Source organism: Eutrigla gurnardus (assembly GCF_963514095.1).
Source record: "Eutrigla gurnardus genome assembly, chromosome: 7".
In the NCBI taxonomy this organism is placed as follows: domain Eukaryota; kingdom Metazoa; phylum Chordata; class Actinopteri; order Perciformes; family Triglidae; genus Eutrigla; species Eutrigla gurnardus.
The window spans coordinates 14856540-14869750 of NC_139921.1; the positions used below are offsets into that span (position 1 = coordinate 14856540).

At 40.9% G+C, this 13211-nt stretch overlaps 2 protein-coding genes across 8 annotated transcripts in view; both read right to left on the bottom strand.

Moving 5' to 3' along the window:
* The window catches only part of LOC311016165 (uncharacterized protein), a 70335-nt gene extending 65673 nt beyond the window's left edge, over positions 1–4662 (bottom strand). For 6 of the 7 annotated variants that reach the window (XM_084013710.1, XM_084013709.1, XM_084013707.1 and 3 more), the window contains exons 1-2: positions 4617–4662; positions 2358–2460 (exon numbers count right to left, since the gene is read on the bottom strand). In XM_084013710.1, the coding sequence (XP_083869836.1) occupies positions 2358–2446 (89 nt within the window). In that variant the 5' untranslated portion in view covers positions 2447–2460; positions 4617–4662. Of the gene's footprint in view, positions 1–2357; positions 2464–4616 lie in introns of all 7 variants that reach the window. The other variant, XM_084013706.1, reaches the window with a different exon arrangement.
* Positions 1–13211, bottom strand: part of LOC311015864 (scavenger receptor cysteine-rich type 1 protein M130-like) — a gene marked incomplete at its 3' end in the record, with an annotated part of 214626 nt that overhangs the window by 100689 nt on the left and 100726 nt on the right. The window lies entirely within an intron of this gene.

Here is a 13211-nt window from a genome sequence, read left to right on the forward strand (position 1 = left end):
TAGCGGTTTCCTACGCATGCGCAAGAAGAACTTTGCAGCGTCAGTTGACGAGGAGGAGACACGAGACACCCGTGAAAGGTGAGTTACTAAAAGTACTGTAATTTAAAATGAAACCGTGTTTGGTAAGACATATGTTTATCAGTTGCATGTTGGAGTTTTGATTTTGTTGCTGCATCGTGTATTGTTACAGATAGCTGTTTTTTTGTTGCTTTTATCCGTAACCGAGCGGCGGCTAGCAGCCAAGTTAGCTGCCGTGTGAAACTAGCCCTGAGTTAGCTCACAGGCTACGTGAGGTGCTCGATGCTAAACCGAGCCGAACATTTGTGCAACTCTCGGTTTAGCATCGTTACAGAACCATAACACTTTAAGGGGCCGTCCAGACGGGCGAAAACGTTGTTTTTTCTCCGTCTTCCTCGGCATTGTTTCAAGAATATTTGCATTTAGACGGATCCACCGAAAATGCTGTAGTTCATATGCCAGGCCTATAGGTGTCGCTTGACATACACCAAAAACGAGACGGAGAGACGGAGCATGCGCAGAAGGTTTTCGCTCTATAATTTGTTCTTGCCATCTTTAAAGTGCATTTAACATCTGAATAGGCGCTCTGTAAAAATGTTTATTTTTTTCTTATGCCCTCTCTCCAGCTGCTGTGAAGAGATGGAGTCCAAAGGCCACAGATGCAGAAATAGAGAGTGTGATTCAGAACCACCTTAAACAAGACCCCACAGGACTGCAATAAAAAGGAAGTCAATAAAACATTTGTTCAAATATACATGTTCGTTTTTTATTCAATTATTCAATATATAGATAACTCGTTAGTCCATGTACTACTTGTATTTTACAGTATGGGTGAACATTACTTGAGTATTTTTAACTCCATCACAGGTGAGTTTATTTACTATAAAAGTTTTGACCAGGTTCACCATTCCTGTGATATTTTAAGTTTGCAAATGTGAAATTTGCTGGTGTTGTCTATTGGACTTTTTGACCTCTTTGCATTTTAAGGATGTTTTTTGCTGAAATTGATGAATTAATTTAAATAGTTGAAGATGAGAGCATTAAGAATTGCACATGTATACAGCACAAGAGCCGTGCTTGTCATAGAATGTATGGATGTGGTAATGCCAGTTATGTAGGCACTAGTTGAAACTAGATTTAACATATTTTTAAATGCAATACATAACATGTGTATTTTGACAAAGGTTGATATGCCGTCGAAACTACGTTGAAATGACGTGAATTGATGCCGTCCAAGAGCCGTCGAAATGACTTCGGTCATGAGACCGACGTTAATTAGACGTCAAATAGACGTCACGTAGAGACGTGGAAAAGTCGTCTATACGACGTAATAATGACATAGTAGCCTGCTCTGTTAGCCGTTGATATGTCGTCGAAACGACAATTGATGCCGTCGAAATCCGACGTCAGAAAAACTTTCATTTCAGCACCTCTGGTAGACGTCGAATCGACCTGCCTGACCGACGTCAAATAGACGTCAAAATGTTTGCTGGGTGTGGTTGGCTTTTTTAAGCTCCCAGTCAGACAGCTGTCTATAAAACCTCAGCTATGTATAGCTCACAAATCTCACGAGACAGATTTTTAACGCGACGAGAAATATCGTCGACTTTAATCTCTCGTGGCACGAGATCTCGTCACACCCCTACCAATAATTGATATAAATTAGTTAAATCTTATGAATCACGATTCTTCATAATGATTAATGTTTTAAGACTTTTAAGACACTCTCTCCCCTGCCAGCATGTAGCAATGTTTGATTTCATTTTTGTAATCAGCATAAAATATTATGCAGGACGACTTTAAGTAATTCTGTGGTCTGTTTATTTTTTCACCTTTCAGAAGAATACAGATTACTGACTCGAATCGTGGTTTGCAGAATCGAATCGTTCCAAAAAAAAAAAATTTCCTAAAACGAATCGCCAGCTACTGAATCTTTAATCGAATCACTGTGAAGCCAACGATTCACACCCCTAGTGTCAGGTTAATATTTAATCTGAATATTTATTTGACTTATCATCAAACTGTACTGCTTCTTCTTCTCAGACAACTAACAGTATTGAAGGCTATTAAAGCTTCTGGTCTCAGTGATTGTTCACCAAAGTCAAAACAAATGGATTCAACAGGAGAGTCGACACTAGATTCAGATCATCCCCGACATGGACTACAAAGGTCTGGACCAAGACCTGATTCTTCACCTCAGGACAGTCAGATAATAACAAGGTTCAGTTTTAACCTCAATAAAGCGATCTAGTTAATATTATGTATATTTATGTTGTTGAGTGAGAACCATGATGGTGGAGTGATCTGAGTCCTGGAAAATTTCGAGATCCTCGTCTCACCTCTGAGCTTTGGTCTGGCTGTCATGTCCCCCATCCTGGGTGGTTTTAGAGGGAAGGACTCCGTCCTCTCGGTCCTCACACTGATTCATAGCAGAGTCTCGACCTGCTGGCAGAAACACACACTGTCACTACCGCAACACTGACAACAGAGAGGCAAAGTCCCGCCCCTTCCTGTGTCTCCAATGGGACCTCATTTCTTGAAAACTATAATAATAATAATAATAATAATGCATTTTATTTAGAAAGCGCCTTTCACGCCACTCAAGGACACTGTACAGCAGTTAAAATCATCAAGCACCAAAACACAAAATAAATCATCAATAAATAAGAACACGAGCACAGAATAAACACAATTAAAAAAAAAAAAAAAAAAAACTATGAACGGTAGTTAACGGTGAGACCAATAATGTTTTGGTCCCGTTTGAGTTGAACAGCGTCCAGACGAAAGCAGGAGAATCTCAAAGGCTTTCAGGACAGCGACACACAAAGTTACCGCTCCAGTTAAAATATTTCAACTGACTCAAATACGCATTTAGTCCTTGTGTTAATCTTTGAGCTTTCCTTCATAGATAACTTTAGCTTCAATGCTAACATTTTATTCACATTGTAAATAGCTCAGACGTTAATGTCCAACATGAAGCAGTAGGGATGAATCCCTGTCGTTAAACACCGTTGTCGTCCTGTCGTAGGGAGTTAGACCTTGTCCATGTGTTTTTGTTCGTTTCTTTTGTTATCGGATTAGCTCGAACTCCGGTCAGGAAGTTACATTGTTACGTTTATTGCTTTGGCCTTTTGTTCGACATGAACTTCCAACAAAGTCTCACAGCAATTAGTGAAACAGTCATGGAATTGTAATCTAGTCATTTGTATACATGGACATGAATTTTACATTTTTTTCCTGGCATTCAGCAAACTGTTTGTACATTCAGTTGGTCGACATTATGCCACAAAACCAATGTTAGCTTTAGAAAACAAAACCAACAACAAAACCAACGTTAACTTTAGACAAAAAAATACTACATAGAGAGAATGAAATACTACAGACATACAGTAGTACTGTCACAATCGGGCTTGGAAGCAGGAGGTGAGGACCCAAATGCAGGTAAAAGGTTTTATTTAACTCATTAATTAATTACAAAAACTAAGACAAAAGCAAAGTATCAAACCAAAGAACCACGAGGGCAAAAACGAATATCAAACAAAATACAAAACAAGAACTTAGACAGGATCAAAGTACCAAACCAAGAAGAACTCAGGGGCAAAAACAATAGTCAAAAGAAACACTTACGCAAGAAAACCAGAACACAAAGGGACACGGGAGGCAGGACGCAGGTACAAAGAAAGATCCAGGGACATGACGTGGTGCGGGAGACAGGGAGTGACAGACAACGACAGCGACAAACGACATTCAACAATGATCCGACCAGAGACAGGGGAAACACACAGACTATATACACACAGGGAGGCAGGGAGCTGACGAGGGACAGGTGAAACACATTAGGGCAGGCCAGGTAATCAACACGAGAGGGTGGGGGAGTCAAGACAGCGGAAACAACAAGGACCAGGAAGTACGAGACAGGGAATCACAAGGGCAAAATAAAACAGGAAATCAAAACCAAGAAAACAGAACATAACAAAAACACAGATCATGACAAGTACACATTGTTGTTTAATGGTTAGATCGGTGTTTTGAGGGACATTTTATTCAGATACATGCTAACGGACCACGGTGACTTCAACTAGCATTGCTAATAAACACTTACAATAGCGCAAAAAAAACAAACACTTGAGGCAATGCCCTTTAGATGTACTGAAATGACTCTGTGTTTTCCCCAAATCAGACTGGCTTTTTAGACATAGGGAACCTTTAATTTTATTGCATTCACAATGAATGTGGGTAGTTACTGTCTTTTTCGCCGTTGTTGACAAGAAGACATTTTTTACTTTGTCGTTTAACTAACAGATCCATGTCACCATGAATTTGTAAGGTTATAGTTATTTTTTTGTTTATTAGGCGACATGTAATTCTGTAGTATGTTTTTATTTACTGTATTTCACAGTAAAAACACTAATACTACTACTAAAAGTATCCACAGTAAAAGTACACAGTGTTGTACTATAATACATGATATGCTTAGATTATTCTTACTGATGCATTCAGGTGGAAGCTGTATTTTACAGCTTCAGTACATTTACTGCAGTAAAGACTGAACATTGTCTCATTCTTGTATGTTTGAAATATCAGAAACTGTCACTTACCAAACTGTTCACATGTAGGAGAGACGACAGGACGATGTGTAGCAGATCTCAGACACCAGGAAGTAACCAGAGTTTCAAGTACGATTTAAACCAGTTTAGGACTGTGCCAGGCAGCCCCACCCATGTTTCCAGAATGCCTGGCATGTCGTGTATCTTATTCGTGTTTTTGTCAACAAGGTCAGAGAACAACATTTGTCTGGCTCTCTCTTCCAAACAGTCGGTGCTTTATTCTTCTTTGTAAATATCACAATGAACCCTGAATTCTGATGTTTCACCACCTGCGTTCAGCTCACTGCCACTTTCACTGATGTGGCGTTTGTCCACGGTGCTGCAGGACTAATGGCATCCAGGGCCCAGTTTTTCAGAAGGAATCCCATTGGATTTAGGATTTCTGATTGGATTAAATATTGAAAATGGGTTTTTCAAAAGGAAAAACAGATTCTGAAATCAGATAGATCACGTAATCCAATCTTGGTTTTGATCAGGATCAAACCTTCAGTCTGTTTTGTTCAGTTTAGTACAGTTATATAATGTTAACACAGCACACATTATTAGGCCATATTTGAATACAGTAAGGTAAAAAAAATGTATTTAGTCTTTTTATTTGATTTTCAGATTTAAAACATATTGAAAATATCCACAACATGCTTTGTTTTTAAACAAATAAAACAATGAAACAAATCTACACTTCCGGTTTGTGTATTACACACTACCAACATTCATAATATGTGTGTACTACCTAAATAATGACTGACTATTCCGCATTGCACAAGGTGCAAACAACCTTAGTCTTGTCGAGGTTTCCATTGGGACGCTTCTTAAAAATAAATATTCCCTGAAGCAAACCTTCAGAGCTGCATCCACGTCAGCACGTCACGTTTGATGTGGTCAAAAATGAAAGTGAAAGTCATCATAGCTATCCATTAGTAATGAATGAGGGCCGGATGATGGGAATCATCCAAAATGAGGGGCCGGAAAAATATTGCTGGAAAATGATGAGCATCACATTAATAGCTGCAGATACTGTTAAACACTACGACTATGAGTGGATATATTGTCTTATTTTATCAAGTAAAATATAAGTTACAGGTTTACTCAACAGCTTAATAGTTAAAAAAAAATAGGTAGAAATAGGTAAACTCAGAGTTCCACAGCTTATCAAAAAACAAACTATTTAATTAACATAGGCTGCCTAAGGGCACGATCCGTAGCATGGCTCGACATGATTTCGGTTCCGGTCCGGTTCCGCTCACACCACGAGTCTGAACTGTGCAGCAGTTTATCAAAATACAGAGTCAACTCTCCGTGTTTTCAAGTAGAAAGCGCCGTTTTGGTGGTTCAACGAGGCGGAACGGCATCAGAACAACATCAAGCGCGTACAGGACGAAGAACGTAGCGGGGGCGCGCGGTGAGGATTGTTGAAGCCACGCGTCTTGTGGAGCAAGTCTCTGTGCTGCGCGGAGATGAGAGGGCAGCTCATATCGGCCACTATACGGCCAGCATGTTTGAATGTTTTCTCCACTAAAAGAGCCAGTAAATATTCCTTCGCAGGTCGGATCCGAGCCCCGGTATAGACCCAGCTCCCAACCCAACTTTAAGAATAGATTAACGGCGATATTTAACCCCGGGGCAGGCTAACCATCAGGCTTACTTTAGCGGGTGTTTCAGAGAAGTCCGTCTGTCGGAAACAACTGTACCAGCAGAAGGTTCCGCCAAGCCTAGTCCTCGTGATTTCATCACATGTAGCAGAGGTGGGTAGAGTAGCCAAAAATTGTACTCAAGTAAGAGTACTGTTACTTTAGAATAATATGACTCAAGTAAAAGTAAAAAGTATTGTCACCCTGTGTTACTTGAGTAAGAGTAAAAAGTAATGGGTGAAAAAACTACTTAAGTACAGAGTAACTGCCGAGTAACCTCCTTTATTAATCAGGTCAAATAATGTCAAATAATGCACGGAGAATTCCCTTAGACAACTGAAACAGTTTAAAATAAACAATAATAAATAAATAACTCCACTTGTTTCGGGAGACACAAATGGCAACGCATAATGTAGCTGTTTTTTTTTTTTTGCCTGGAGTGTGAACATTTCTTTTATGTGGGGCCAGGGGTGTTGTGCCTCCTCCTCTTCGGCTTCTTCGGAATTGCATGCCGTCTCCATCGTTTTGTTTCTGCGCTCTTTTCCGCCTGTTTGCCGCGGGGAATGTGTGTGCGGTCATGTGATGGCTTAGGCTTTGCCTGATTGGTGAAACGGAGTTAGACGTCGCTAGGATTCAATTTCAATGTACGCACAGAAACGGCAAAATACAACAACAAATGGAAAAATACTTTTTTAAGACAAAATCTAATGTTTTCAGTATCAGTGAAATCAGTAGCGTATATCATGGTGATCGGCCCGGTGCAAATATTTTTTTTGTGCCCTCCATCCGCGCCCTAAACACAAGCGCACGCTTGTGAGCACTCCACGCACGCACGCACACACACACACGCTTGGACACACACGCACAGTACGGTATGATAACTCTCCCGGGGAGAGAGACCTGCATCGGCTCGGCCCACAGTGCTCAGCAGCAGAGAGGTGACGAGACTAGAGCCGAGCTGTATTGTGTAGTGGAGAGGGCCAACACGCTATGCGTAATTGCGCACACACGCGCGATCGTCCTCTCAAATGCGGCTGCGTCTCTCCAGGTCACTGTGTGAGCGAAAGAAAAGCTCTGACTTGCTTGGGCAGACGTGGTTTGGTGTCACCCGCTGAAATTTAAATATCTAGTCCACCTTCAAAAAAGTACGCACAGTGCGTACAGGATTCCGGCTGGCGGCGCCACTGGCTCTGGTCCCCACATAAACAAATCAGACCATGCAGCAGACGGATCGATTAAAAAAAAAAAAAGTAGCGAGCAGAATCAGCCCAATGTAACGGAGTAAAAGTACCGCTCCTTCTTCACAAATTTACTTAAGTAAAAGTAAAAAGTATGCTGCTTTGAAACTACTCATAGAAGTACAATTTTTCCAAAAAGTTACTCAAGTAAATGTAACGGAGTAAATGTAGCGCATTACTACCCACCTCTGCATGTAAGCAGTGCTTGAATTGGAATAAAAAAGGTGCCTGTACTCTAAATCAGCAACTGCACAGCACGCGCGCTTGTGGCTCTCATGGATGTGTTTTTGCTTGGTTTACCTAGATAAACCCTATACTAGTTGCTTAGATAAACCATATATTAGTTGATCATTTTCACACACACATTTCTCTGTACAAAATAAATAAATAAATAAATAAAAAACTTCAATCCATATCTTCAAATTTATTTTGTTCATATTTTTGTACAGGAAAATATTGTTTGTCTAAATGGATACAATGTACAGTGAGATGGCGACTATGTGTGGTTTTATTGTAGCTACTTGCTTTCTGCTTGCTTGTTTGCTCTGTCTCTCAACTTCCCTGCCCTAGTCCCAGAGAGAGAGAGAGAGAGAGAGAGAGAGAGAGAGAGAGAGAGAGAGAGAGAGAGAGAGAGAGAGAGAGAGAGAGAGAGAGAGAGAGAGAGAGAGAGAGAGAGAGAGAGAGAGAGAAAGTCTTGGAATAAAGATATCACAACTTAGATACTCATTCTCGAATTCCTCTGTCTAGTCCTCTCCATCCAGAGAGGGTGACCGGTTTTATTTTTCCATTTCTGCTCCCTTTACATAAATAACGGCGGAGGTAAATAACGGCCGGTCTCTAATGGAGGCCGGCAGGCAGCATTATTTCCATGCTTCCCATTCATTGTCAGGTTCGCGTCGCGAAGATTTTGGCTGAGGCTATATTAGAGGATTTACGGTATGCGGCGCAGCCTCCCGCAAGCTTCTTAAACTTAAACTGAATCTTTTAAACAGAATCTTGTCGATCTAAAATGAAGACAGATTCATCAACTGCATAGCTTATTATAGGTATCCACAACATGATAAAAGAACTACAATATGCGTACCTAGATGCGTCATGAGGTGGCGGTACGCTGTAAGAAGTAACGGTACGCAGATGGGTAAAAATCAGAAGTCCCGGTACTGAGTATACTGGTGAGTACCGGCCCAATTCAAGCACTGCATGTAAGACCAAAAATGACCAAAATTACATATATGAAGTACAAACAGACTATATTTTCATCAAGCGTCTAAGAATACATGCCTGCAATTAAAAAAATATGAATAAATTGTTTATTTTGTTTAACACCGACTGGCCATATCATGATCTAAAGCCCCCAGTTGGGTGAGTGGTGATGCACCTGCCCCCGAACGTTCACATCCCGGCGAGGATATCACATGTGTGTTTTTTTTTTCTTCTATAATTGTCTTTAGATCAGAGAATTAGACCTAAACAATTTACCTAACTATGATAAATATGTCATACAATTTCCCCAGAACCCAAATATAACTTGCTAAAACATGATAGGCATAAAGAGGTTATTATTAATAGCATGTTATAGATCCCAATGACAAAGGCATTGCTGCATGCAATTTTCAGCCACATAAATTCCTTCCAGGTGAGTTCATTAATAGGTTTATTGAATGTGTTCATTGAATTGTTGAGATAAATGGGTTGGTCAATGTAGATGCATTTACTAGGCCTATCTAAAAAAAAAAAAAGGGAGAGAGAGAGAGAGAGAGAGAGAGAGAGAGAGAGAGAGAGAGAGAGAGAGAGAGAGAGAGAGAGAGAGAATTCCGGCCAAAGAAAGAAATTTCTCAAACTTCCATAGTCAGGAATTGAACCGTCTCCTGCCGGGTGGACATCCGGCACGTTACCTCTACAGTATCCTCACGTTCAAGAAATCGTTGTCAGTGTAACGTGAGGGATCGGTGTGTGGTGGTTTGTGCAGTCTTTATAATAGAAAGAGCAGGATGGAGACGGATAATTTCTTTGGGTAACACTTTACTTTTCGACCGTATTCTAGGCTCATACAACAACAACAACAACCTTTTCTTCCTGTTTTCAAACTCACATGTCACTCAACGAACCAATCAGAAGCTATAAGGACTGAGATAACTGTATGGCAACCCAAAAGGTACATTCAGCACATTTATGAGAGATTTCAACATGACGATACGCAAATAATAACAACTGCAGTCATAAATAAATTATATTGACTGTGTAAACTTGAACACGTTTTTTTTATAAATTGACCAAAGAATGAACGATATGACCTAGTTAACTTCTGAACTTTACATCAGTATTATATTAGAGCATGTTAGCCTACTTTTAACGGTACTTACGCATTTTATCGCTCGGCAATTCTTGCACAAGCAGCCTCGCAATTTTTATTTATCACTTCAGTATTCCCTTTTTTGGTTATGATGGGTTTGTACTCCTCGTACAGTTCCATCAATAATTTTTGCTCTGGTCTTTTCTGCCATTTTCCCGATGATTCGACATTCACGGTTCTGGTCTTGCTTCATATCCTGTGAACGTGCGTAACACACAACAACGTTAACCTGGCTTGAATTAGCCTCAACAAGGCGCGGCTGAAATGCGTTAATGGAATGGGTTTAGCCGCAAGTGGAAGTTGACGTTAGTTCTAACCAGGCTTAACCAGGAAAGCGCCGCTTTAATTAGCGAGTTTGGTGGAATACCCCTCTGGGGCCTGTACTACGAAGCGAGTCCAACATACCCTTAAGTTACCCTAACAAAGGCAATCGGAGATAAGCGGTCACACGAAGCTGGTTATCAACTCGTTAACTCAACCCAGGGTTTACCAGTCCAGCTATGAGCGCGTGCACATGAAAGAGGTGGCGTTTGCAGCATTTGACCAATCACGCCATCACTGCAATGATTGACAGCAATCGATCTGACCAATCACTGGTCAGATGCGAATACGCTGCAGGCCCTTGTCAAGCAGCTGTAGGTGAAGACGTGATGATGGCTTCGAAAAGAACATACGTGTCAGGACTGTGTTCGTCACTTGAGACCTAATGCAGCGTCTCCATATTAGCTGTCAAAACAACACATTGACAAGGCAACATTAAAACATCATAAAAACATGTCAAATTTCATGTCATGTCATGTCATGTCAAAGAAACTTCTCAACTACCAGAAAGCTAGCCTAGTCTTCTTTATGGAAGGGAACTCAAGCTGGCCAATGCTGCAGAGAGTCCAGCTACCTCTGTATATATGGGCAGGTCATCCCTGCACTTGAGGCAGTGATCTGACGTCTTCTTCCATTCTTCTACGCAGACTTTACACCCAGGGTCCGACAGCAGGATGAGAACATCGGCTGAGTCATTGTAGCTAAAAAAAAAAAAGGACATGTAAATTCTAAATATTGATATTGGTTTGAGATTGGAACTTCAGAAAAATAATTACTTAAGGTAGTTTTAATGAATAATCATTAGTAGAAGTTAGAACTCTCACATTACACTGGAAACAGAAATGAGTCAGACTATTGAGAAGCAGCTTCTGCCAAGGCAACAAATGTTGATGTCTATTTTGGCATAATTTATATTTTGCTTTAACAAAATATATGCATATGGAGCCAAAGATGTCCTTTACAGGGTTAAATTTACTTTGCACTTTTGAATACATTTCAGAGCCTGAACTTTAGAGGCTCTGTACTTTTGTAAGTACAAGTTTAGAAGTTGAATTGGTATCTCTATTTTTACCCAAGTATTATTTTTTACCCAAGTATCTATACTTCAACTTAATTATTGAAAGTGTACTTTTGCCACCTGTGAAGTTAACACACAGTAAAGTGTGATTACCGATGACCATGACCAGGGTTTAAGGGAAGAGGATGTTGTTATGATGCTCATGCTATGTAAGGCCCTTTCAGACAAACTGTAAAAACAGGCTATACAAATAAAATGGCCTTGCCTTGCCTTGCCTAACCCGCTTGGACTGTAATTCATATTCATGCTACTAGTTTGATCATTGACTGACTACATGAATAGTTGCACAGAGGAGATTCTTCAAGTCTTATAGTCTTACGGTATAGGGTAAATACACATTTGATGTGTTTAGGCCATTTATAAGATCTAGTTAACATCATTAAAAGTCATTTTTAAAGAAAAGAAAAGCAAAGAGAGATTTTGCAGCAGGGAAAGTATGCTCTACTCACTCACTAATTTCAGGAAAGCATTCTCTACTGAAGAGTGATCCAACCAACATGTATGAAACCCTCACATTGCTGTACTTAGAGTAGCCTATGGATGAGAAAATAGCACCTGCCATGTGGTTTCTGTGTAATTAAATAATAAAAACATTTAATAACTCTCTGCATGACACATTCTTGTGCATTTAAAGAGGTATATTATTACATTACTGCATTGCTTGTGTTTTGTCCTGGGATGACAATACAAGACTTCCATGAATGTGCATTTGAGAGAGGTAAGTTTGCTTTGTATTCCAGTCGGCCTGTTATGAGCAAATTTCTATACTATAGATCCATTTCATAACATGTTCCACGTGATACAATTAAGTAGGCTATAGGACAAAGCAAAATACATCCCTGGAATGAGTGAAGCTTGCCTGCCGACATGTAAACAAAAATGTCTGTCACAACTGCCATGAGCAAAGAGCAAAATCATTTGTTTATAGTGTACAGTAGCCTGCTACACTCTTTGTCATTGTACAGAGTAGACAGTATGATTTGCTTGTACAGCACCTTAAAAAACTCACTGTAGCCTACATTTTTTTATCAGCAGGTAGAGAAGGTTGAGATGCCACTAATGCTGATAGTAATGTGGATACGTGTTTACTAACTTTAAAACATGCTTTAATTTTGATGTCAGATTTAGCTGACTTCCGGTTTGTTCCGTCTCGCTCTGTGTTGCTTGACGCTGGTGTTGAAACATCACGGGCAGGGCTGGCAGCAGTCTCGAGGAGCTGAGCGCGAGGAGGAGGAGAACCTGTTCACACAACTTTGACTCCAGCTGAGAGACGAACAAGCAGCTCCGACTCCACAAGTCTGGTTTTTGAGAGAGTCTTTTGAGAGTTTTCTTCCAGAGGAGCCCGAGGAGCGTCATCGCCGTCATCGTGAGGAGTCGCGCTCGATGATGTCTGGATCGTACTGTAAGTTTGTACCCGTTCAGCGGGGAGCAGCACCAGCAGGGGCTGAGCTTCGAGGCCGGGGACGTTATTAAGGTGGTCCAGGCGCTGCACGGAGGCTGGTGGGAGGGGGAGAGGGATGGAGCCAGGGGATGGTTCCCCTCCAGCTACGGGATGGTTCCCCTCCAGCTACGTTCAGGTCCTGGAGGTAAATACTGCATCTTATTAACACCTATTAACACACAGTATGAGGAGGATGTTAATCTTTTGTGACTTTGTTAAAAACTTTTATTTAGATGCTCTCTTCTTTCTCTCACTCACTCACACACACACACACACACACACAAACACACACACACAGAAACACACACACACACACAGAAACACACACACACACACACACACACACACACACACACACACACACACACACATCGCTGAATGATGCTGAAATGGTTTCCCCGTGCTCCCTGCCTATTAGATCCACTCTCACCTCCCCAGCAGTCAGCTCATGGCTCAGCGGCTGCACTCTTCCTCATTCCCTCCATTCCAGTGGAATCCTCACATCTCCTCTGTGTGAGTGAATTATT